At 34.6% G+C, this 26,735-nt stretch overlaps 1 protein-coding gene across 1 annotated transcript in view; it reads left to right on the top strand.

The window, feature by feature from the left end:
• The window catches only part of LOC149801236 (biotin--protein ligase-like), an 85,263-nt gene that overhangs the window by 51,164 nt on the left and 7,364 nt on the right, over positions 1-26,735 (top strand). The window contains exon 11 of the mRNA XM_089955310.1: positions 26,229-26,442. Coding sequence (XP_089811436.1) covers positions 26,229-26,442 — 214 coding nt within the window. The remainder of the gene's footprint in view (positions 1-26,228; positions 26,443-26,735) is intronic.

Genomic DNA, 26,735 nt, shown 5'->3' with positions numbered 1-26,735 from the left:
ATATGTTATCATGAATGGACTAATCAAACAATATGTTATCATGAATGGACTAATCAAACTGTATGTTATCATGAATGGACAAATCAAACTGTTATCATGAATGGACAAATCAAACTCTGTGTCGTTAATGATGGACAAATCAAACTCTGTCATTATTAATGGACAAATCAAACACTGTGTATTATCATGAATGGACAAATCAAACTCTGTATGTTATCATGAATGGACAAATCAAACTGTATGTTATCATGAATGGACAAATCAAACTGTAGGTTATCATGAATGGACAAATCAAACTGTTATCATGAATGGACAAATCAAACTCTGTGTCGTTAAATGATGGACAAATCAAACTCTGTCATTATTAATGGACAAATCAAACACTGTGTATTATCATGAATGGACAAATCAAACTCTGTATGTTATCATGAATGGACAAATCAAACTCTGTATGTCATCATGAATGGACAAATCAAACTCTGTGTGTTATCATGAATGGACAAATCAAACTATGTTATCATGAATGGACAAATCAAACTGTGTTATCATGAATGGACAAATCAAACTCTGTGTTATCATGAATGGACAAATCATACTCTGTTATCATGAATGGATTAATCAAACTATGTGTTATCATCAATGGACAAATTATACTCGGTGTTATCATGAATGGACAAATCAAACTGTGTTATCATGAATGGACAAATCAAACTCTGTGTTATCGTGAATGGACAAATCAGACTGTGTTATCATGAATGGACAAATCAAACTCTGTTTTCCTGAATGGACAAATCAAACTCTGTTATCATGAATGGACAAATCAAACTATGTGTTATCATGAATGGACAAATCAAACTGTGTTATCATGAATGGACAAATCAAACTCTGTCTGTTATCATGAATAGACAAATCAAACTGTGTTATCATGATTGGACAAATCAAACTCTTTTATCATGAATAGACAAATCAAACGGTTTGTTATCATGAATGGCCAAATCAAACTATGTTTTATCATGAATGGACAAATCAGACTCTGTTATCATGAATGGACAAATCAAACTCTGTTATCAAGAATGGACAAATCAAACTCTGTAATATCATGATTGGACAAATCAAACTCTGTTTTCCTGAATGGACAACTCAGACTGTGTTATCATGAATGGACAAATCAAACTATGTGTTATCATGAATGGACAAATCAAACTGTGTTATCATGATTGGACAAATCAAACTCTGTCTGTTATCATGAATGGACAAATCAAACTGTGTTATCATGATTGGACAAATCAAACTCTTTTATCATGAATGGACAAATCAGACTCTATTATCATTAATGGACAAATTATACTGTGTTTTCCTGAATGGACAAATCAGACTCTGTTATCATTAATGGACAAATCAAACTCTGTGTTATCATAAATGGACAAATCAAACTCTGTGTCATTATTAATGGACAAATCAAACTGTTATCATGAATGTACAAATCAAACTATGTGTGTTATCATGAATGGACAAATCAAACTCTGTTATTATTAATGGACAAATCAAACTCTGTGTATTATCATGAATGGACAAATCAAACTATGAATTATGATGAATGGACAAATCAAACTCTGTTATCATGAATGGACAAATAAAAGTCTGTGTTATCATGAATGGACAAATCAAACCATGTGTTATCATGAATGGACAAATCAAACTGTTATCATGAATGGACAAATCTAACTCTTTATTATCATGAATGGACAAATCAGACTGTGTTATCGTGAATGGACAAATCAAACTGTGTCATTTTTAATGGACAAATCAAACTGTGTCATTATTAATGGACAAATCAAACTCTGTGTCATCGAATTGAAAGAACAATGAATCACCCTTATGTGCTCTGTTAAAACTGTAGCAGTACCCCAGGAGTGAAGAAAAGATATTAAAATAGTAGCTATGAAAGCCAATTACAATTAAAATGGTAAATAGATGCAAAAATCTTGTCTAAATCTAACGCTTCTCATCTTATGAATGGAAAAAGCTCTCTTTACATTGAATTCTTCAAATATGCATCATATAACTGATTTATTTAGTTATTTCATTTACATGCATTAGATATAGATGTATCTAGGTTGGTGAAATTTCAAAGAATGTGCTCCTTGATTTTCTCCTTGTTGTTGTTCAAGGCATCAATACAATAAACAAGTTCCACATATACCAAATGTACTAGCTTATTCAACAAATCCAACTGCAAACTGCACAGATCCAGATCTGCCATTCAATAATGCATTGGCTGATCTGGGTCTGTGCAGTATGTTAGGAGTAATCAGTAGAACAATTAACATAGATCCTGATCTGCAGGTGCATTGTGCATGGCAAATCAGGATCCTTTTTTAGCAGCTTGATTTAGTGAGCATATATGGTAGTACCTTCATACATATTTTTTTATACATTTTTGATGAAATCTGATGCATTAGTTACAGGGTTAAATACACCAAATGTATTTTATTTTAGGCACTAAATTCATCAAAACATTTAACAAATCAGCGTAGGTTATGTTGGAATTGTCAGAAAATAGTTGGTTTTGAATAAAATGACTCAAATATTTAGTTAAATAACCTTTCCAGAACTAACCAAATCACATCTGTTTGCTATTTTATCCTCACAAATGCCAAGAGGTGTAATTCAATTAAGAGTTTAACATTGTTTTTTCTGAGTTTATCATGGTATAAACTGTCAGTTGCCGACTCACACAGAAAATAATGCCCGAAGGGCGTTATGTAAGCTGATTGGCTCTTTGAGTACAGTTACAGCTCTAGAAAGAGTAGGCAATAAGAGCTGATTGGCTCTTTGAGTACAGTTACAGCTCTAGAAAGAGTAGGCAGTAAGAGCTGATTGGCTCAGTGAGTGCTGTTACAGCTATAGAAATAGAAGGCAGTAAGAGCTGGTTGAATGATTGAGTGTTGTTATACTTCTACAACATGTTTCAAAAAGCAGCTTACCAATAAAAAGAAAAGCTGATAACAACACATAAATAATTGTACATGCATGGAAATATTTGTATTGCTTAGAATTATGTTTTGGCCCCAAATTGTTTTAAACTTGTTAATGGCTAAGCTTTTTCACATTGAGCTGTGAAATTTTTCAAATGAGCATGTTCACTTTATTTAAGGAATCTCCCCTTCAATGAATTTGATGAGATTGTTGCAATTGCCAGTTTTATTGCCTTGTTTTTTGGCTCAGCTCTATAACAACAGGATTGTGTTGACATGCCATTAAACCATATACATACACACCTGCCTACATAGAAACATACATACAGAAAGACATACATGTATACATACATACATACATACAGAAAGACATACATGTATACATACATACATGCATGAGAGTTTTACATTGTATTGTCAGTTTGATGCAGTTACAAGGTTCAGACTTGGATTAATTGGCGTGCCAATGATCCCCTTTCATTTCTGTTGTCAGATTTTGATTGGCCAATGGTTCATAGGGTTGTTAATTTATTGTATGAAAAAAAGAAATTTATGCTTTAAGATCTTTTTCATCGATGTGACACATTGTATAATTTATAATATGGGAATTTAAATAAATTAATCCTTGAAAAAGTTTTACACATAGTTGATCAAAATAAATCAGCATTTGTCTGTCACCATTTTTATTTGTTAATATTTTGATATAATATCTATACAGTGCTTGAAATAGCATTTTTCACTCCCAATATGGTTGTGCTGAATGAAGCACAGTAAGATCCATTTTTACGATTGTTCTATACAAGAAAATTAAGTGGTAACACAAATGTAAATCTTGAACTTCGCCAACTCATTTAGACCACTCCAGTGGCCTAGCAGTCAGAGCGTCCGCCTTGGATGTGGAAGGTCGCTGGTTCAAACCCCAGCCAAGTCATACCGAAGACTTATACAAATGTTACTAGTACCAGCCTCACTTGGCTTTCAATATTTAGAGGTTAGTGTTAGGACTGGTTGGCTTGGTGTAAGGATAATGTGACTTGGAGCGACATGATGCTACAAAATCTATAGCTCTAGTGCTTGATATCATTATAAACTGTCACACTGTGGACATCAAAGTGATATGATTGAAAACTTGTTAAAACTATGTTAAAAATCCAAAACACACACACACACACACAAACACCAACTCATTCATATCCCAGCAGGGTAATTCAGCAGCCTCAGATTATTTATGACCTAAATAAGGATAAGAAATCTACACAGATCTATAGCTTATTGATTCCATTTGAATGAAATCATTATTTTTAATACCTGTACACAGATCTATTGCTTATTGATCCCATTGGAACAAAATCATTATTTTTAATACCTGTACACATATTTATACTGATGGCCCAAAGGATGTCAAAAAAGATGGCTGCAGCTGCTATTGTTAGGATGCTTGTTATGTAATAAAGTCTTTATCTTATCATCATGATTATGTTCAGAATTCCCACCAAAGAAATTTCATCATTTGTTCTGCCTCCATATCATGCTTACAGGCTTTAATGGTTAAGTACTTATGTCTCCCAAATGATGAAGAAGAGATTACTCTTTGCTGGTTACCCAATCACATAGGAATTTAATGTATTAAAAAAGCTGATACCACTGTCATATCAGCTTTGGATATCCATCCCATGGTCAGTTTTAAAATTGATGATTAATCTATATCTACAAAACAAGTGCAAATGCTACTCCATCAACTATTTCTAATGCATTTTCAGTCATTGAAATGTTTTTTGACTTAAACACTTTTTACTCAATCCACCATTCACTATACATTGTAATATTTACTGCTATACATTTATTCATTTTTTTACACCTGCATTATTTTGTTGACTTTTGGTCCCTCCTTTACTTATTTTAACCTGATAATTGCACTGTTTGGCCTAGTGTGTACTGATTTGACATTTAACAATATGCAGTCCGGTTGTTGGCACTAAATATGTGGATTGGAGAAAAGGCTCAATTGTTTTTTCAGAAAGGTTAGAGTTCAATGGGTCTTTAAAAGCAGCTCCAAAATCAAAAAGAACTGGTATACCATAAAATAAAGTATTCACATTAATTGGGCATTATATGAACAAGTCAGAACTTAGGTGATTCAAATAGGTAATTCAATTTACTGTAAAAGCTTTCCTCTGTTTCTAGTTATTATGCCATGATCACTGCTTAGTGATGTCTTACTTTTTCTCAGTGTATCAAATAGCAACCTGAATTTATTTTGCCAAGCAAACCCCTACCAGCATGTATCTGATATTAATTCTGTGTCTCCTTTGTTTCAGTTTATAAGGTACCATATGTACTCAATTATAAGTCAAGTCCAAGTGCAGTAAAATAGACCATGATTTTGATGTCACATAATGTGCTGGCAGATTATAGAGTATGCTTTGTTTGTTCTACTGATTTTTTCCTAGCAAACTGGATAGACCCAGACCTGCCAGCAGTTTATGCAGTGGCATATCTGGATCTGTATAATTTGCAGTTGGACTTGACTTACAAGTGAGTATATATGGTATTACTGTACTACCCTTCCTCATAGCATTCATCTGTCTTTATTCTGAGAGCCTGCCGATTTTGATTTGATAATGTTTTTATCTTGAGTAAGCCATGATGCCTACTGCAGCTTTTATTACCACTCAGATATCTTTCCATGATTTGTTTGTTGTTTTTTTGTTGTTGTTCTGATTGTTAATAAAATGGTGATTGGGGAATGCCTTAGTCAGTTTGAGTCAGGTGAATAAAATGGTGATAGTGAACTCCGTTAGTCAGTTTGAGTCAGAGGTGAATACAATGAAGATAGGGAAATCCCATAGTCAATTTGAGTCAGGTGAATAAAATGGTGATGGGAACTCCCTTAGTCAGTTTGAGTCAGGTGAATAAAATGGTGATAGGGAACTCCCTTAGTCAGTTTGAGTCAGGTGAATAAAATGGTGATAGGGAAATCCCTTAGCCAGTTTGAGTCAGATAGTATTACATGTATTTTCATTTATGAGTTTGTCAGATCTTGTCCTTTTTTGTTAGCCAAGATTCCGATATGTTACCCAATCTGCATAGACTGGGTAACTTATCGGAAACGTGGCTAGTGAAGATGTATCTAGCAGAGATGGATCTTGTCATGAATAAATCACTTACATGTTTGTGAATCACCCTGCGTGAAGATAATCATTCGCAGAGTAGTTTTTATTCAGCCCTGTACAATATTGCATGTGTAATGCAGTGATACCCGTCTTTCTAAACTACAGCATGTATCAGTCAAATGCTTTGTATATAACAAGCACAGGGCTGAATTCACAGCCTGGATCTGGACAAATGGGAGACATGCAAAATTTGTGCCAAACTATGTGAATACTGTGTCTTGCAAACACATTTTAATGGGTCATATTTTTTTTTTTCTCTTTTGACATGGCTCACTAAACCTCAGATATGTAGCCTAGATTGAACCCTGCACTTGTGTCTTCTTTCCTGACATGGAAATTGGCTTGTAAGCCCATAGTACTTGTACAACAATGCTATATCACATAATATGGTGAAATTTAACACACATAATGATGATAATGTACAAATATCCTGAACCTATTTTCCCATATGCACTACTGATTTGAATCAGCAGAAGACCTGTTTTTTACTTGGAAATTAGAATGATGGTCCTGGAAAGGTTTTGACATGATTATACAGTAATATTTTTGTCCACATTTGAAAATATGTACAATGATAATTTTGTTGTCATTTACCAGTTTAGATTTCCGTATTTTTCCAGTGGTGTTAACATTGAAGTGGTGGATGGCATTCCATATTGTAGGTTAAATCAGTGATAACAATCATGCAGCAGTGGTGGGCTTTCCAGATATAAAATTGTGTTAGTGGTACCATTGCAGAAGAGGTGGACATTTCAAATAGCAGATTATTTTATTAGTAACATTACTGAAGTGGTGGACATTCCATATAACAAGTTATTTACGTATTTACATTGAAGTAATGGTGGGCATTCCATATAGCAGTTTATATAAGTGGCAAAATTGCAGCAGTGGTGATTACTCCATATAGAAAGTTGTTTTAGTGGTAAGTTTTTTTAATGGCAATACAGTCCCCCATTTTGTTCAGTGGGATTGCTTTAGCAATCTTTGTTCTCATCATAAATGGTAAAGATGACCCAGTAAAGGTTATACAGTTTCAGTAGTAAAGTTTCTTGCTTCACATCCTTAGGTACTTGTACATAAATTAAATAATGTCTTTTGAGTAAAATTCATAAATCCATGCCAGTAATACTTTTTTTGAACAGTTTGCGGGACTGCATACTATCAAGCACTATGGAAAACATGACTGTTCCCACCATGTCTTTTGAGTTACCAAGACAATTACAAAGTAGTAAATCAGGCTCACAATGAAAATAGTAATGATTCAATTATATTAGTTGTTGTTGTTGTTGTTGTGTTTAACGCCATTTTTCAGCACACGATAGGCTATATACATGGCGGCCAGTATTAATGGTGGAGGAAGAACCCAGGAAACCCAGGAAAGAACCACCAACCCACGAGAAGCTACTGGCAAGCTTTCTCACATACCCACATTGGCTGAATTCGATACTCGAACCCACACAGACAGAGGTGAGATGGCAGTGATCCGTAATGGAGAGTGCTTTAGACCACTCATCCACTTAGGGCCCCCCATTATATTAGTATGGTAATTGTGAGTACTTTCAATGGAAGTGATCAGCAGGCCTATCAAGCTGCTCCAGCACCGGAGAACACCTGCCAATATATGTGCAGGGCAATCAAAACTCCAGGCCAACATCGCACATGGTATGCTATCACCTTCATCTGTATATCTCACACAGTTGATCATTTTGCACCTTATATCATGAAGTAAAAGCAGTAACTTGTTGTAACACTGAGACCACCCTGTTGGTGGTTTTGTACATTTTATAACCAAGCAGAAACACAAATTCTGACACAAATAACTCCTGAATGTTAGAATACTAGTTTATATAATAATATTCTGGCTGTAATGATTACACAGATAACCAGTGATTGTTCAAGTATTAGTGTTAATTAGTTACTAATTTTGGTAGCTGGTTAAACAATCACCACCACCACCACCTGTACCCCACACACATAACTGAACAAATGTAGACACAAACTGGGACCAGTTTTCTTCCTTTTACAAGTTAAGGCATGTACTGTTTTGTGTATGGAGTCAAGTTAACACTAACCACACTGAAGTTCAACACTTAGCATTTGAGTGATCCCAACAGTCTGCCTGATTCATACTAATTGCTGCATAAAATAATGGAGAGTATGGCAAAATAAGGTAAGGTGGAAAGTATATCTGGAGCTTTTGAAAAGCAAAAGGGAAATTATCATTGTCAAGAAGTTTAACAAGCAAAAGTCATTCGATTTTAGAAACTGGAAATTGTTGCTATACTATAATTCTTGCCAGTTCTCACTCTGTACATATGGTGTTTTTTTTCTATGACTAACCAGTTAGTTTGGTAAAGGTGTTATGAGATATTATGGGTAACCAGTTAAGGAATTTACCAACAGTTTCAGCTCTAGTTAATATTAAATTAGAAAATTGAAAACCTGTGGAGACTGAATTTGTTCTACAGTTTGTAGTTGGACTCGAACATTTATGTGAGTACATTTTGTCACAAGCCAACTACAGTATTATGAATATTCTGTCAGACTGGTGTACATTAAGATTTTCGAGCCCCCAGTCAGCTTAAGGACACACGGTACTAATTATATGGAAGAACTGTGAACCAGTCTAGAAATGGGTGAAAAAATAATAGAGTATTTACGGGTTTGGTGGTCCATAATTGGTTAATAATGAAAATTAAAATTTTAGTAAAAATATCTTTTGAGAGCTTATCCTATATGTAATTTAAAAAAAATATAGACAAAATTCTATTGATGCAATTTTAGTAGTTTTACAGGCTTGACTCAGGAGTACTCAATAATGAAAGTAGCACCTGATTCATTTGGTGCAGAATCAATAACATGTGTTTCATGCACATGTAGATAAACAAAATGCAGTTGCTCATATGGTGTTCTCCACACATAAGCTTGCACCAAGGTTAGATGTGCATGGAGAATTATAGGTCTCATCATTAGCACCCAGAAATTTTAAGTTATTGAATTTTGAATATGATACTGTTTCCATATGTTTACTATTGGAGTTGAATTAGTACCGTGAGTCATTAAGCTGACACTCCAAGCACCTATAATAACACAAAACTCAATGGGTATAATATTTTATATCGAATAAAATGTAAAGAATTTATTTATTAAATATAGTTACATAAGTTCTCAATGTCTACTCAGTAATATTCTCATAGCATTTGACCTAGTTGATCAAACTCCATTGAACAGTTTAGCATATCATTGAAGTCTATGATCTGTTTGTGGGAGCATTGATTGTTCTTGGGTCATGTCTCTACTCATCTGTTCTTCCTTCTTCCACTCCTATACTTCTCACCTTATCCTCCTTTCCATCTCTATTCCCCCCATTCTTTCCCCTTCTGTCTTTTCTTCTCCCTACTTCCTTGCCCCCTTCTGTCCTTCCTTTCTTCCTTTAACTCTGGGCTGCTCTTTCACTGGCACCCTGAAAGTACCCTGAAGAAATAAGATAAGGGACATGATGTCTTGCACCCCTGCTCTACATTCAGGTAGTTAACCACTTCTCTCACTGAGTTTCTGTCAGCTTAATGGTTGATCAACTTCACAAGGTACAGTATAAACTACAAATCTCATTACAAAACCTCTTGTTTTACACCATTATTTAGGAGTAACTACTACGAATATGGTTACACACCATCTAAATTTTGTATATTCCTATTCAGCAATTTATTACATCATTAATGAAGTAATTATACATACTACTTGCATCATAATAATGAATGAAGACATACCTACCCTGTACTCAGTCAGAGTCTGTACAGTTATCTATGACATAATTAATAAAATGATTATCCATACTGCTTGCATCATACGAACTAGTGAAGACATAACTCAGTCAGAGTCTATGTTCATATAATTATAAATCTATGCTCATTACATTTTAATAAATGCAGGTGCACAACATGCTCAGTGCATTGATGTAGTGACTTTTCGTTTGAATTCTTCCCCCACCCCTGTTCCTTGTAACCTAAAAAAACTGCAGTCACACACTGATGCTAATACATCTTCTCTCTACTGAATTCCTTAGGGCACTGTCTGATTTGCATGAAATTTTCCTTCACATTCCCAAAGTTTCCAGTGTAATTGTTAGATTCTGCACCCCCCCCTTCAGTGTTAGTTCTCTGGTCTACATTATCAATTGGTTTGCTGGCATCCTTTGAATTTATGGCAGATATGTTGAGGTTCTTAACACAGGATGTATAAAATCTTTACCATGTCTCAGGCATCAACTAGCTAAGAACAAAGGATTCTGTCTCTTTTAAGGGTTTCTGGTGGTCCAAGATTGCATAGCACCTATGTAGGGACTCTTACCTGTCTAATAGATTCAAATCAACAAGTAAATAATCTGAACACAAAATTCCCTACAAACAAGAGTTTGTTATAGTATATATGGTATAAAAAACAAATATGTTCATTACTATTAATGTGTATTCAGTTCATATTGCTATCAAAAGAGCAGATTTGTACATTCTGTACACTCACATTTTTGGTGAAATTTTAAAACATACCTTGATTTACTATTTATCCTTCAAACTGCATCTTCGCTAGCCAAGCTTCTGATAACACTATCAACACCTTCGCGGATCGCACAGCTATGTCGGTGCTTTGTCCTAGCGACATCTATTGGATTTCATGTGTTGCCTCCAGGAGTCCCTTAGTATGTAATTCCAGCTAACCAATAGCATGGTGCATTGTACATCAGCTGAAAAAGGTGGTGGCTATTGACTTAAAAAGGATACTTTGTAAGTTTAATAACCAAAGTATGACTATGTACCAGAGCAAAGCCATTACATGTCTGTTTGCATGAAAGGTATTTGTGAAAACACGGACCAGCACTGAAGAAGTGCTTATTTATCAGTCCATTCAAGTTGTGTGCTTCCCTTGTCTCGATCACGTAGAAATGGTGTTCATATTTGAACAATTTAATTTTGATTGAATGTAGTGACCTGATGCCACAGCCAATGAAATTCACAGACCCGAAGGTCAGAAATATCTGCTCGATATGCCAAGTTGTATATAGGGTTATCGGAACCTTGGCTAGCTAAGATATTCAAACTGTAGCTTTTAAACTTTATAACTTTATGCAAAAAAGAGAATAAAGTATGTAAAGTCATAACATTTGTGTTATTTAAAAATGAAAACCATTTGGTATTAAATGAAAACAAAGTAACCTTGTCAAAAACAAATGGGTCAAAAAATATTTGCTCAGTACTTGTTGTTGTTGTTTTGGAGTTTAACGCCATTTTTCAGCACACAATAGGCTATACATGGCGGCCAGTATTAATGGTGGAGGAAGAACCCGGGAAAAACCCCGGAAAGAACCACTGACGCACGAGAAAATACTGGCATTGCTCAATACTAAATATAAATCACTAAAATTTAAATTCCCTCTGTTTGGATAAAAGTCACTAAATTCTCCATCTACAACAAATTTTGAATTAAGTGGTTTTATAATTTGAACTGAACCTTGTATAGTGTATTAGGTTTTCCATTAAGAAGATCTAGGTCATTATTTATTTACAGTTATTTGACAAACTTGTATGGAAACATGGTCACTTTTTGACTTTGCTCTTGAAGTTCATCATGGCAGGTTTATTTATGTCATATGGACATCTTGCAGTACTCACTGTACTAATGATATGGAAGAATGGGAACCATTCTAGACATAGGTGAAAATAAAATGGAGTATATATGGGTTTGGCTGGCCAGGATTGGTGGATAATGAAAGTAAAATCTTAGAAAACAAAATCTTTTGAAAGCTTATCCTTGATATAACTGAAAAAACAGAGACATTGTTGTTACATTGATAGAATTTCAGATCTTCACAGGCCTGAATTTGAAAAACTAATATCTGAAATCAGCACCTGAATCTTTGGTGTAGAATTAAAAACGTGTTCAAACACGTGGAGATTTTTAAGAATGCCACTGCTCATATGGTTTTCTCTACACAGAAGCTTGCATCAGGGATATGTCTCTGCTGATCAGGGATATTTCTCTGCTGATAAATATAGGTTTATTATGAGCATTTAGATATTTAAAGTTATTGAATATCATGATGTTTACATAGGTTTACCATGGGAATTTAATTAGTCCTTCAGGTATATCACAATCACAAAGTTAATTTAGAAAGATGAATAACTCTTGCATTCTTCATCAAGTATGAAGAGTTATTTCCCTTGTATCAGGTATGGTGTATGAAGAGTTGCCTCCTTTATATTGTAATCTGTATTACTTAAAACTCGAGATATCACACAACTAATTGAAGTTATTTCAAAATTAATGTTTTTTCTTCTTAAATCTTAAATATTTATTCATCATCAAGTTGCTGAATTTTCCTAGACACATATAATGTCTCAGAGAGAAACATTATGTTTTACTTTAATGAAGTCAGGGGCCGAAATATCCATTGACTGGTTGCCTGGGTTAATAGTAAATCAAAGATGGACATCCAGTTGACCCAGACTCAGAGCACAGCTGGAAAACCAGTTCTGGACAAGTTAAGGGCTTAAAATATGTGTGTTTGCCAAGGTGCAAAATCAATCAAATGGGCTGTCTACATACAATGAAAATTGTAAACAGAAACTTTGGATTTCATTTTCACCTAATTTTGATGGAGATTCAATACCAAATTTGAAAAGTTGATTAATCGTTGCTTTAATTAGAATTAGCATTTTGTGATTGGGCAACCATGTTTCTTTTAGATCTGTAATCCCTGGAAGTTATAGCTGTATGAAATGATCCACCATCAAAACTACATGTAAATATAGTACCAAAAGTGACTTTTACACATCGCATTGAAACAAATCCACATCCATCAGTTTCACTACCTGCCAGGTACCAATGTCACTGCAAAGTAGTGTAAACATCTAAGCACGAATAAAACTGGAAGTACCTTGCATCATTCAAGGGTATATACTCGCATCTAAATTAGATTCACATTGCATTGAGCTAGATCTGCCATCACGCAATATGCCTGTGTAGTCTATTGGAAGTGATCAGTTGAAAAAATGATACAGACTTTGTTGTGCCAGAGCATTGTACAACAGCAGGCCAGGGTCCGTGTTGTTTGCAGTTGCTTTTTATTTTATGAATACATGTAAATTTAGAGATAAATTGGTTATATTTTGTATTTGCAGATGGGGAAAAAAGTAAAATAGAATTGCTTTCATAAGACAGTGTTAGTTATTAAGCAGGTATAAAGTGAGTCCCTAATTTCCTTTATATGGCAGAGATTCTGATTTAATTTTTGTAAGCAAGGTCAGATCAAAGTTCTATAAGCAAGATCAAATCAAAGTTCTATAAGCAAGATCAAATCAAAGTTCTATAAGCAAGATCAGATCAAAGTTCTATAAGCAAGATCAGATCAAAGTTCTCATGGGCCAGGAAAAATCAAAGAAGTTTCAATTTATAACAAAATGGGGGTGGGGATAGAAAGGAAATTTTAATATGGCTTTTCATATAGGGAAATGTGTAACGTCCATGGCTAGGGCTGTGTTTTTAATCTAATTTGCTTCAGCATTTTTAAAATAATAAGGTTGTTTTGAGTTCTTGGTTGACTGTAGGAGTGTTGGAGACCAACTCTAATGATATTATTTCTCCCATGAAAAGACCATGGGTTCAGCTGTATAAATTAGTTAAAAAATTACCGTTGAGACTATAATATGATGTTGCTTTGCTAATTTAAAAATGTGCTAAAATTTATCAATGTGACAGTTATTATAATCAACCTTGGCATATCATTGAAAAAATGAAGTCAATTCTTTGTTTTTGATGTTTAAAAATGGAAAGTGTGTGTCTGTGTTTAACATGAAACATGTGGTCAGGAAAAATTGATTCGGGTCAGGAAAAAGCCAGTGAATTTTGATTTCACTAAACCTGTTGGAGATACCAAAATAATGATTTATAACTCAACAACATGTATAAAATTTCCAGTCTCAAGACTCACATTCAGAGTCGTCTTAATGGTTGGTAAATACTGCCAGGTTAAACTATTCATGAGCGTTATTTATAATGTGAAATTATCATCAAATGTCATGAGAATTTACAGGTGCTAATTATTTTCTTTGAAGACATTTTTGTTATCCATTTCTTTTTGATTCATCCCTAAGGTTAATTAATTGTATTTATTTTGAGGTCAGGGAAATTGAAGTAAAAACAGTGCATACCACATTTTATTAGAAAACCACAGAGTCAATACTCTCATCACTCTCATGGTGTTTAACACCATTGGCAATCAGATTTTAGTTCTGTTGTAGGTAACCACTGAGTCATTACTCTGATGACCGTCAGGTTGTTTACCAGCATTGATTATCAGATTTTAGTTCAATTGTAGATAACTGTCAAGTCAGTACTTCCATAACTGTCAGGATGTGTACTAGCATTGGTGATAAAATTTTAGTTCAATTGTAGATAACTGTCAAGTCAGTACTTTCATAACTGTCAGACCAAAGACTTAAACAAATGCTACTAACAGCTGCCTCGCTTGGCACTCAGCATTAAGAGGTTAGTGTTAGATCTGGTCAGCCTGGTGTCAGGATAATGTGACTGGGTGGGACATGATGCTATATGTCTGTGGCATGATGCCCCAGTGCTTGACATCACTATAAACTGTCACACTGCAGACATTGTAGCGATATGACTGAAAAATTGTTAAAGCTGCGTTAAAAATCCAAATCACACACACACACAAATCACATAACTGTCAGGATGTGTACTAGCATTGGTGATAAAATGTTACATCTGTTGTAGATAACCACTGTGTCATTACTCTGATCTCTGTCATGTTGTTTGCTGACATTTGTTATCATATTTAGTACTGTTGATGCATATCTTTACTAGTCAACCGTCATAGGTCTACTTCATTTAGTTTGGTTCTGTGCTTTACAGTACAGCAACACAAGTCAGTTGTTTAGTGTAGAGGCAATTGGAGTAAAGTGTTTTGCTAAAGAACCAACTCCCAGTAGGTGACTCGGGCTAATCGGATCTTGGATTTGAAATGCAAGAACGTAAGCTCAAGAAAATTTAAGAAAAATGTGACCTTCCTAATGGAAATAAAATTAACATGAAATCAAAGGAGCTGCACTGATCCAGTGGTTAGCATATTTGAATAGCAGCCGAAAAGGGTTCATGTTTGAATCCTACCATTGGGTCTGCTTAGGTTGACTGCTGTGACATGTTCATGGGCAATGTACTTTACTCAGATTGCCTTTGTACTAAAGAATCTCCTTGTTTTGCTATACTGTAAAACACCAAACAAAACAAAACTTTCTAATATTGGAATTTTAATCAGATAATCAACGTAAGTATAAGAAATTTACTTTCTTCCACTCAGATTTTTGAAAGAGGAATCAGACTGACTTTACTGAAGCACAAGATCATACTGTGCTTCTTAACATAATTGGCTTTTATATTGGGTCAACAAATAAATGCCAATATTGCATTCTGATATCAAATTTCATATAAATCAGGTTGAATTTCATTTGCTAACTACTTCATCATGATGTGTGTTTGCGCAAAGTTGATTTGTTGAAAAGCCACAAGAAATAGGGATGCAGTTTGCATTGTGCTTGGTGTTTGGCTCACCATAACAAATACCTCAGAAGCAAATATGCAAGCCATTCCAATCAATTCTTCTGATAGATTAAGTTAACAGTTTTTCCTGATGCAGTGATTTAGTGACGAAAGCTGTAACTGATAAAAAAAATTAAAAGCCAGACCCTTATTGTATCACCAACACTACTCAATTGTTCCTCAGTAACATTTGGTTTTAGTTAAAATTTATTTTTTAACTTTTGACAAATTCAGGTTAAACAATCAGAAGCAAGATACTGTTCATCAATTTTTCTGTGGTATAAATCTTTGAAATACTTTGGCTTCTTTAGTTTTTGCCCCTAGTAGTAGCTGTCATTGTAGACATTTTTAAAAATATTTTTAGATGCAGGAATTACCATTAATTAATTTTTCAGATACATGTAATGCTCTATTTAAGAATGCTGGGAAAAAAGGTTATGCTAGTTGTGAAAATAATAAATTGTTCTCATTTATTTTAATGCTGATTACTGTAATTTATGTTTCAAACCCTCTGATTGGTAGTATATTATTAACCTATAATGATAATTATTATAATTGTAAATATTATATTCCCCTTCATTTATTTGCACACCTGCAAAATAATTAATGAAAAGTGAACCTGAAAATGAAATTTTTAAGTACCCTGTCTTGTTACATTTCGCATATTGTTTAGCCTACTCTCATACACCATTTTGTACCTAGTCTGTCCCAGATGGCATATGGTGTGGCCCCACATTCATAATACAGACATTTTGTATATAGTCTGTCCCAAATGGCATATGGCGTGGCACCGCATTAATAATACAGAAAATTTGAACATATCTTGACTTATGTCACTTGTTTAGGCTCTAATAAACAGTAACACAAGAAAGAGTAAAAATGGAAAGCTTTTAAAACCACAATAATTTATTTGCCTGGAAAAATTCTGTAAAAATGAAAAAATATGAACTTATGGTTTTGTAGAATCAAATCCAAAAATGATCCAAAAATAATCCAAGAATAAAATTTTATTAGTCCTAATTACAAAATGTTCTACTGATTCCACGTTTGAATCCCGACAAAGAATCCAAGATGGAAGACGATGATGTAGCATTGAAGTCTACAGTTCCTTGTAGAAATAAAAATTATCACTCAGGTTTCTGATAGCGGAATAAATTTTTATTAAAAAACTGTCCTTGTTCCACATTATTATATGAGCACACATATTTTCCAGAAAAATAACAGAATTAATCCTTTTGAATCCAAGTAATTTGAAATAACTCCAAACCAAGTAATCTGAAATAACTCCAAACAGCACAACGTACAACAAACAGTTTAATGGACCAACTTCTACTGAGATTAATTCTCCAAAACATGGGTTATATGGGCGTTCTAAAATGTAAACAAGGGTCACGTGATCATCTTCTAGAAGTTTACAGAAGCAAATACTTGTTACAAATCATTTTTTCCCAGTGTGACCCTGACAAAAATCCAATCATATTTACTCTAAGAAATAAAACATAAAAATAAAAATATTTATATCTTAAAGACAAAGTCCCATCATGACCTTGCAAACAACCAATCATTTTAAAATAAAATAAAATTTGTTTACGAAAGTTGCTACAAATTCTGAAGCAAGGTCAGGATTTAGATCAACACCTGGTGTTTATAAACTAACAGTCAAGGTCAAACTATTTTCTAAACAAAATATCATCTCTAGTGAATAAATTTACACTACAATATCATGTAATGAAAAATAATTTTAAAAAAAAAAACAACTGACAAACAATTAAATTGAAATAAATATATATTAAATCAGATATAATTAAATCAAATATACATAACACGTGTCCCAGATGGCATATAGTGCGGCCCCACATTCATAGTACAGACATTTTGTATATAGCCTGTCACAAATGGCATATGGTGTAGCCTGTCATTCATTATACAAAAAAATTTGGATATAGTCTATCCCAGATGGCATATGGTGTGGCCCCTTATTCATAATACAAACATTTTGTATATAGTCTGTCCAAAATGGCATATGGTGTGGCCCCGCATTCATAATATAGAAAATTTGGACATAGCCTGTCCCTAATGGCATATAGTGTGGCCCCACATTCATAATACAAACATTTTGGTCATTTACCTTGTCCCACTTGGCATATGGTGTTGCCCTTCATTAGTGCTGAAGACATTTTGCTACCTTACCTTGTTCCATTTAGAATATTGTGTGGGCTTGCATTTGTATTACAGATATTTAAGTACTTAACTTGTCCCTCCCATTTGGCATATTGTGTGGTCTTACATTCATTGACCATTCTTTGACTATTGTAATCAGTGCAATCTCCTCCATAGTTTTGCTTGTTTCACTGTTTATATATATATATATATATATATATATATATATATATATATATATATATATATATATATATATATATATATATATTTATATATATATATATATATGTATGTGTGTGTGTGTGTGTGTGTGTGTGTGTGGAGAGAGAAAGAGAGAGGAGAGGTTTCTCTTGCATTGCATGTATTTGTGCCGCCTTTTTGCTTTTCCATCAATAACTAGGAAATGACTAATGTTCTAAGCAGGCCTGGCCCTAGGGCAAGGTGAATGAGGCAACCACCTTGGGCCCCATGCTTTCATGAAATCAACTCCACAATGCAATTTTTGTGCTTGGTACCCCGTGCCCATTGCTTGCTGCCTTGGGACCCCGCACATCCTAGGGTGGGGCATGATTCCAGGAAATTCTGCATGTACTGAGATCTCTCTCGATCGATCTCTCTCATTATAGGAAATTCAAATTTATCTTTGTTTATCATATTTTAGTGGTGTATCTCAATGGGTATTAAAGTTGTGCCAGTTTCCAGTCCCAAGCTCACAGCTTTGATTTGTGAGAGTCAGACAGTTAAAATGCAGACATTTCATTGCACAGCCCCAAACAATGTCATTCGCTGTACTGGATGAGTCCAAATAGGCATTGTATGATTTTTATATGATATCGAAGACAGTATCTTCTCACATCATATGTGAAATTAAAACCAGGATCTGTCTGTCTCTCTCTCTCTTTTTTTCTCTCTTTCTCTCACACACACACACACACACACACACATTTATCTAGCGAATGCACTAACCAAACATGTAAGGCAATGTTTATCTCACCAGATTTGATAGTTTCTGAAGAAAACTGGGATGATTTCAGTACTCAGCATTTAACATTAATGAAAGGGCCTAAGAAACAGACTTATGAATTCTTGATCTGTTAAGTGCATTGGCACCTTTGATGGACTCTTGTTTTATTGATGCAGAATATGCTGTTTAATCTAAACATCTGTTAATCTCACTTTCTCTCTCCCTTCCCATATATATATATATATATATATATATATATATATATATATATATATATATTAATATATATTATGTGAAATACACATGTATATATACATGCATAACATTTTTTAACTGTCTGTAAAGTTCGCAGACTCTTTCCTAGTTCATTACATAGTCTTATTTGCATAGATAATGAACCTGGAGAATCCCAAATGAAATGATCTTTTGTTTCCTGCTTTCAACCCCCCATATTCTGGTTTATTTAACTTGGACTGGTATCCATATTTACCCAGCACAGTGTCAACAGACAACACCAAACTAGTCCAGCTCCTAGGGTTGTCTCAAATTTCTGCTAAAGGGAAGAAATATTTGCATAGACAGAACAGGGAAAGTAAAATTATTTGTGCACTTTTCTTGTAATTAAAACCCTTGCTGATCTCTATAAAAGCTATTGATCAGATGGATTAACCTTTTTTGACCCCTTTTCAGCAAAGATTGTTTTCATATTCTTCCATTACATGGTGGTTTATGTTACCTTCATGAGTTATTTACGATAGCATTGTCATTTTTTATTTTTAAAAATGAAGTTTCAGGCATATTTTGTATACATTGTTTTAGGTTTAACATAGGCAGAATAATTTTCAGATTGTATTTTACTCAAGTTTTTTTAGTTTAATTTGTTTAACTAGTTGAATTATCAGAAGCATGTGTAAAGATAATAACAGCATGCTCTAATTGCATTTACCTAAGTTTGTTTTAACCCAGTAGTAGTTTCATTGACTTGAAATAGTTTGCAGTATTAGCTTTTGTGTTCATACCACCTACTGAGGGTTAGGATTCTAGGCTACTCAAACAACTCATTATTAATTGTACAGGTTACCAGTCTCAAAGTGGGGGAACATCGGGTGCAGTACTTAATACTTTGAGATTGGTTCATTGCAGTAATATGAGCTTGGAATTGTTCTTTAATGTTTCTGATACTTTATCAGTGCTTTAAACTTCTACGTAGATTCCATCTGGATTTGGGGCTTTTGTGGGGCTTAACACCATTTTTCAGCACATGATAGGCTTTGAATAGTGGCAGGTATATTTTTTGGAGGAAGAAAACTGACTCACAGGATCCATCTGTGTACTTGCACAGTTTCAAGTTATATTCAGCAAGCAAAATTATCCAGCGCGAGACATTTAACCAAAACACCACTTTAGGGACATCTGGGCTAAAGTAGATCACAGTGACCTTTTTTTTGTGCTCCACAACTGATATTTTCCTGACTCACCAAGTCAGATAGTATTGAAATCATGCCAATGATCTGTAAGGGCAAGCGCCTTAGACCACTCAGCCACCCTGCAACCCAACTGGGTTACTACATTAACAGAAATTTCAAACACAGTGGCTGAAACATTCTTCAAAAATTTTTTGAAAGTGAACTACTGTGCAGACTCAAAGTTTCATCTGTGTCAAAAACTATGCAGGAAAGATTCCTTTAAATTTAGATCTCTTTTGTGCAGAAAATTGTACTGTTAACTCTGGGAAAACTTGTAGACTTTCAAAATATAGTCATGACTTCAGCAGGACAAGACAATATCTACCTTTACCAATCCTCTGGTTTTTCAGAGCAAATTGAATGGGATTGGCGCTTCCTGTTGTGAACCGCTCCGGTGGCCTAGTGGTTAGAGCGTCCACCTCGGATGCAGGAGGTCGTGGGTTCAATCCCCGGCCCAGTCATACAAAAGACTTATAAAAATGGTACCAACAGGCGCTCAGCATTAAGAGGTTAGTGTTAGGACTGGTCGGCCCGGTGTCAGGATAATGTGACTGGGTGGGACATCATGCTACATGTCTGCGGCATGATGCCCCCAGTGCTAGACATCACTATAAACTGCCACATTGCAGACATCGTAGCGATATGACTGAAAAATTGTTAAAGCTACGTTAAAAATCAAAATCACATCACATCACGCTTCCTGTTGTGGCCATGTCCCTGTATATGGATGATTCAGAAGGTGGCAACAAGGTTGCAGCTGTTATTGCAATACCTTATGTCACATCTGGTGCTGGTTACTGGATAATACCTTTTTTGTTGCAGAAATTACAGTCATACTCAGATGTTTGAACTACAATATTCACAATTACACAAGGGTTATGTTCTGAGGCACATATGTAATTGGAAATGCACATAAAATGAGATAATTTTCTCCATAGAAATTCAGTACATTACAATTAGAGAGATACTTCTGCAAAGTAGATTAAAATAAAAATTGGTAAAGGTTTTCATAGAAAGCGTAAGAAAATAAACATAAAACATAAGAAACATAAAATAAAAAGATTAAATTATGAATTTTAATCAAAAGAACATATGTACATGTAATAAAAAAGCTGCATCAAACAGTAGTGTTGATACCCTCATCAGAACTATCTGTAGAGACATCAACAATTAGATGTCTTCTTCAGAAATGTAGAGACAACAACATAAGGTATGCTTGAGCATGCAGGCATGCCACTTGAAATGGAAGGCTCATCTGGAGATGATACTTTGAAGAAAGAGTCCAGCATAGTCTGAAACTTATGTTCTCTTTTTTCTTATAAAAGCTCTTCATAACAAGCAACTGCATACATAACTTTGCGTTGAATAACTGAACTTCGATTTATTTCTGGATTATTATCCACCATTAAAATGCAAGCAGCAGTGACATGACTTAAGATGTCAGACAAAACTTTCAGTGTCAAAGTCTAAGAATGTTGCTGCTCACAAGCCTCTTGCTGGCTGGCTTTTTTGTTCTTCATCCAAACATTCTTGTTCCAGATCCAACAGATCTTCATTTGTGAACTCCTCAGCATTGGATTCCAAAAGCTGCTCAATGTGAATCTCTTGTAATGCCTCTTCTGCCAGGCTGACTTTGTTTGCGGCCTTTATACTGGCCTTATTTGCTAATGTGTTGGTGTCTTCAATATTTAAGCCGTCATAAGAATGATATAACTGAGGACAAAGTTTTTTCCAAATGCTATTCATTCAGTGTGGTGAAACTTCTTGCCATGACATTTTTACAAATTGCAAGGCATCCTTGATGTTAAATGCCTTCCAGTAATCTTTCATTGTGATGTTCCATTCATTTGTTTGCTTCACCAAATCATTTAGAACTGATCGCAGTTAATATGAATTGAAAGCCTTTATGACACTTGGTCCATTGGTTGCAAAAGGGATGTGGTATTTGGTGGCAGATATATGACTTAAATGTTTTCAGAATAGTCTTCAATAGTACTAGGATGTCTGGGGACATAATACCTTATCTCTGGCAAAATGTTTGCAACTCACGATGCAGGTCCTTCTCAAAGTACTGCTCGAACACTGCACTGGTCATCCAGCCTTTCTTAGCATACCAGTAGATGGGCTGTTCCTCGTTCATACCCCTTCAAGGCCCTGGGGTTTTCAGAACGATAAATCATGAGAGGCTTCAACTTGCAGTCACCTTATGCATTGCCTCCCAGGAGCAGAGTTAAGCAGTCTTTAGCAGCTTTAAACCGAGTGCAGTCTTCTCTTCCACCAAAATGAATGAGCGGTCAGGCATTTTATTCCAGTTCAGGCGTTTCATCATCATTAAAAATCTGCTTTGCTGAGTAATCAATAATCTCCTACAGTCGTGGGAAAACCTCTTGGTGCTTCTTTAACATCTTTAAAACATGATTAAACTTATGCAACTACCCAGTACTGGCTATAAGCTCTGTTTGATCACCCTCTTAAGATACCTTGAGAACCTCATAGAGGTTTGAGGCTTTAGCACACAAAAAAGCTTGGATAAGAGGAATTTTCTAATTATGCTGATCATCAAGCCACGTTGCCAACATCCTTTCCATCCTGTCCATTATGTTGGGATGGGTATAGCAACTTTTCTGGTTCACAAGGGAGATTCCAGCTTTCACATTTGCTTTTATTTTTTCTGCACTGTCACATATTGTTTTACATGCATTTTCACTTAGGTTCAAAGCATTCTTTATCATGGCGGTACTCTGACCAGCTTCATACCTTTTCACGACTAAAAGTTTACCTCTAAAGAAATAGCCCTCATTAATTTCTTTGGAGTATCACTTGCTCGTCTTTTAGATGCAATCACTAATAACATTCAAAAATTTTAACAAACATTTACTTTGTAACAAACAATTTATACATGTATTTACGAATGCAGCATGGAGGCTACAATCAACAAAATAGTGGTTGCATAAGAGCTTGGGATTGTGGGTAATGTTTGTGTGTGACCATTGTACCATCTATGAGAGTTATCTCGGTAGTAGCAATCTTTTTCACACTTTTTTCTCAGCTCATATTATTTTTTGAATTTGCATAAATTGAGACAGCATAAATTGCAATCGTACTGTACATAAATCCTCACAAATAACAAATTTAATCATATTTTCAGATTTCCTTTCCACATTTTCGCACTGAAAGCCTTACAGACCCTTAAATTTGACAATCTGTTAATATTCAAGACCTTACAGAACCATGATTTGCTGATAATTCTGGATAAAGTATTTGGTGCTGTTGGCTGCCACGTCACATTGGTAGTGAACAGACAAATAAAGCAGCTAAAGCCTCCATGCATTCAGCTGTTTCTAAATGGAAGATTTCATATACTGACTTAAGATATAATAAATTGTCATATCCTGTATACTTCACAAAATATACGGAATGAAAAGAAAAGCACCAGAACATCATAGCTGGCATTGGGGAGTGTTATCCCTCATATAGAACAAGTGACTGAGAAGAGAATGTGCTTTTTTTTTATATAAAAAATTAAACAAATTTTGTCCTGTTATTTTATGGATATATATTTTTTACCTTCATTTTTTATTTGGTATACCTTTTAACATCTAGCAGTTTTACCTTATATATTTTATAGGACTATTGGAAAGGTGCATTTTCAGAAGAGTTTGCAGTTTTTTATCTTAATTAGATTTTAAGTTTTAACTGACACCATATTGCTTGTGTTATGATGATTTGCCATACATATACTCTCAACCTGCCATGCAGCATTTGCATAGAAATTTTTGTGGATATCACTTAGGATAAAATGCTGTTAAAGTTGTACTCCCTTGTGGTTATTGTTTACATTAGTCGTATACATTCTGATTTTTTTTTTTGAATAAGTATATAGGTCATCAAGATTATAATGTCATAGTGTGCATGGATATCATCATGTAATGTACAGTGTACTAAATGTATCTCACACATTCTTCCCTTACTCATAGAAAGTTTACTTTTTTTACCTTAAAGGTGTATTTACATGTTTTGTTTCAGTTATTAATTTACCGTAGTCAAACACTTACTGCACAGTGTAGCACCTTTTCATAGCAGTTTGTTTTTACCCAGGTCATTGTTTGGCTTTCCATTGCATAGCAATAAAAGTAAAGGTTAGCCCTGTGTCCCAGGCTAACATACATACTACCCCTCCTTTTTTTTAACTTGTCCAGCACATAACACAAATAGTTTATTTAGTGCCAAGCCAGCTAAAATAACGTCCTGGCCCAAGGATCATGGCTGTACTGTGATTGCCAACTTATGTTCATCAGATGGTTGAATTCAAACCCTTTCAGTTGCAAGTTCAGCATACTGACCACTAAGCTACCACAGCTCCTTTTTTCAGCCTAGGTCTGATGTAATTATGGCAATGAAGTATACATATTTAGATGCATTGGTGGTCAATGTATCAAGTCATGCATTGCAAGCTTTTGCTTTGCACTGTTTCTCTCCCTATGAATGGGATTATTATTTTCCACATATTATGGTAAAATGTTCAGACAAAGAGTAATATTATCCACAAGTTTTAGTTGATTACAGCCACTGATAACCTTAAGATAACACAGTATCTTAGCATGAATGCCATTATTGATGACAGTGATGCCAGTGCCACTGATGACCTTAGAAAACATTAACACAGGATCTTAACCTAACTGCCATTATTGATGACAGTGATACCAATGCCACTGATGACTTTCAGAAACTTTAACACAGGATCTTAACATAAATGCCATTATTGATGAGTGATGCCAGTGCCACTGATGACCTTAAAAAACATTAACACAGGATCCTAACATAAATGCCATTATTGATGACAGTGATACCAATGCTACTGATGACTTTCAGAAACTTTAACACAGGATTTTAACATAAATGCCATTATTGATGAGTGATGCCAATGCCACTGATGACCTTAGAAAACATTAACACAGGATCTTTACATAAATGCCATTATTGATGAGTGATGCCAATGTCACTGATGACCTTAGAAAACATTAACACAGAATCTTAAACATTAATGCTGTTATTGATGACAGTGATACCAATGCCACTGATGACTTTCAGAAAGGATCTTAACATAAATGCCATTGTTGATGAGTGATGCCAATCCCACTGATGACCTTAGAAAATATTAACACAGGATCTTAACATAAATGCCATTATTGATGACAGTGATACCAATACCACTGATGACTTTCAGAAATTTTAACACAGGATCTTAACATAAATGTCATTATTGATGTGTGATGCCAATGCCACTGATGACCTTAGAAAATATTAACACAGAATCCTAAACATAAATGCTGTTATTGATGACAGTGATACCAATGCCACTGATGACCTTCAGAAACTTTAACACAGGATCTTAACATAAATGCCATTATTGATGAGTGATGTCATTGCCACTGCTGCTACCATTCAGTAAATAGAACACAGGACCTTAACATAAATTCATTTATTGATGACATTGGTGCCAATTCAGCTGCTTCCACTTTTCATGGGGAAAGCAAAAAAGAATGGACTAAAACTTAATGATTATTATTTGTATTTATAGCATAAACTGGTTTATCCATTTCATAAAATAAGGCAGCATGCTGTCATAGACCTTTAATTGTTTATTTATTCCTAATGATGGTGGGAGAGTGGGTAGCAGTGACATTTCAAAACATGGTCAGATTTTTTTCTCATATCTGTTTCTTGTCATGAGGAGCATTGTATGAAATGTGTTTTAAAATTTTTTTTTTTTTTACATACATGTATTTCATCTTTTCCATTTATATTTCCTGAGTTCACACTTCTTGAACCAAATTTGTTGCCATAATGTTTCTTTTCTTTCTTTTCTTTACAGGCTGTGGTTTTAATGTCAGCAACAGTAACCCAACAGTATGTATAAATGATTTGATACAATTACAAAACAGACAGAATGGGACCAGTCTTTCTCTGTGTACAACAGAACAGTTGATAGCACGCACTGTGTCAATATTGGAGATTTTGATCAATCAGTTTCAGAGGAAAGGCAGAGAATCATTCTGTTCCCAGTATTATGAAAGATGGCTTCACAGGTGAGGGAATGAATGTCTTCACCTTGGTAGTATAATCACATTTGTCATAACAGCTTTTCCTTAGAACTAACTTCATTATGCTAATGTTTTTAAAAAAAGAGTAAATCTGAAGAATTCCAGAACCTAAGAAATGTTTGAATATATTTAAACACAAGGGCTTATGATGGAAATCTAAGATCTAACATGAGAAGATGAAAAACTAGGACGTCATTTTTTATTCAACCTCCCTTGCCCATCACCTTTCATCAATAGCTATCACATATATCCAACCAGTATCATCAATAGCTATCATT

Source organism: Sinohyriopsis cumingii, chromosome 4 (genome assembly GCF_028554795.1).
Source record: "Sinohyriopsis cumingii isolate HCF-2022 chromosome 4, ASM2855479v2, whole genome shotgun sequence".
NCBI classification, from domain to species: Eukaryota; Metazoa; Mollusca; class Bivalvia; order Unionida; family Unionidae; genus Sinohyriopsis; species Sinohyriopsis cumingii.
This window is presented reverse-complemented; position numbering and strand designations above follow the sequence as displayed.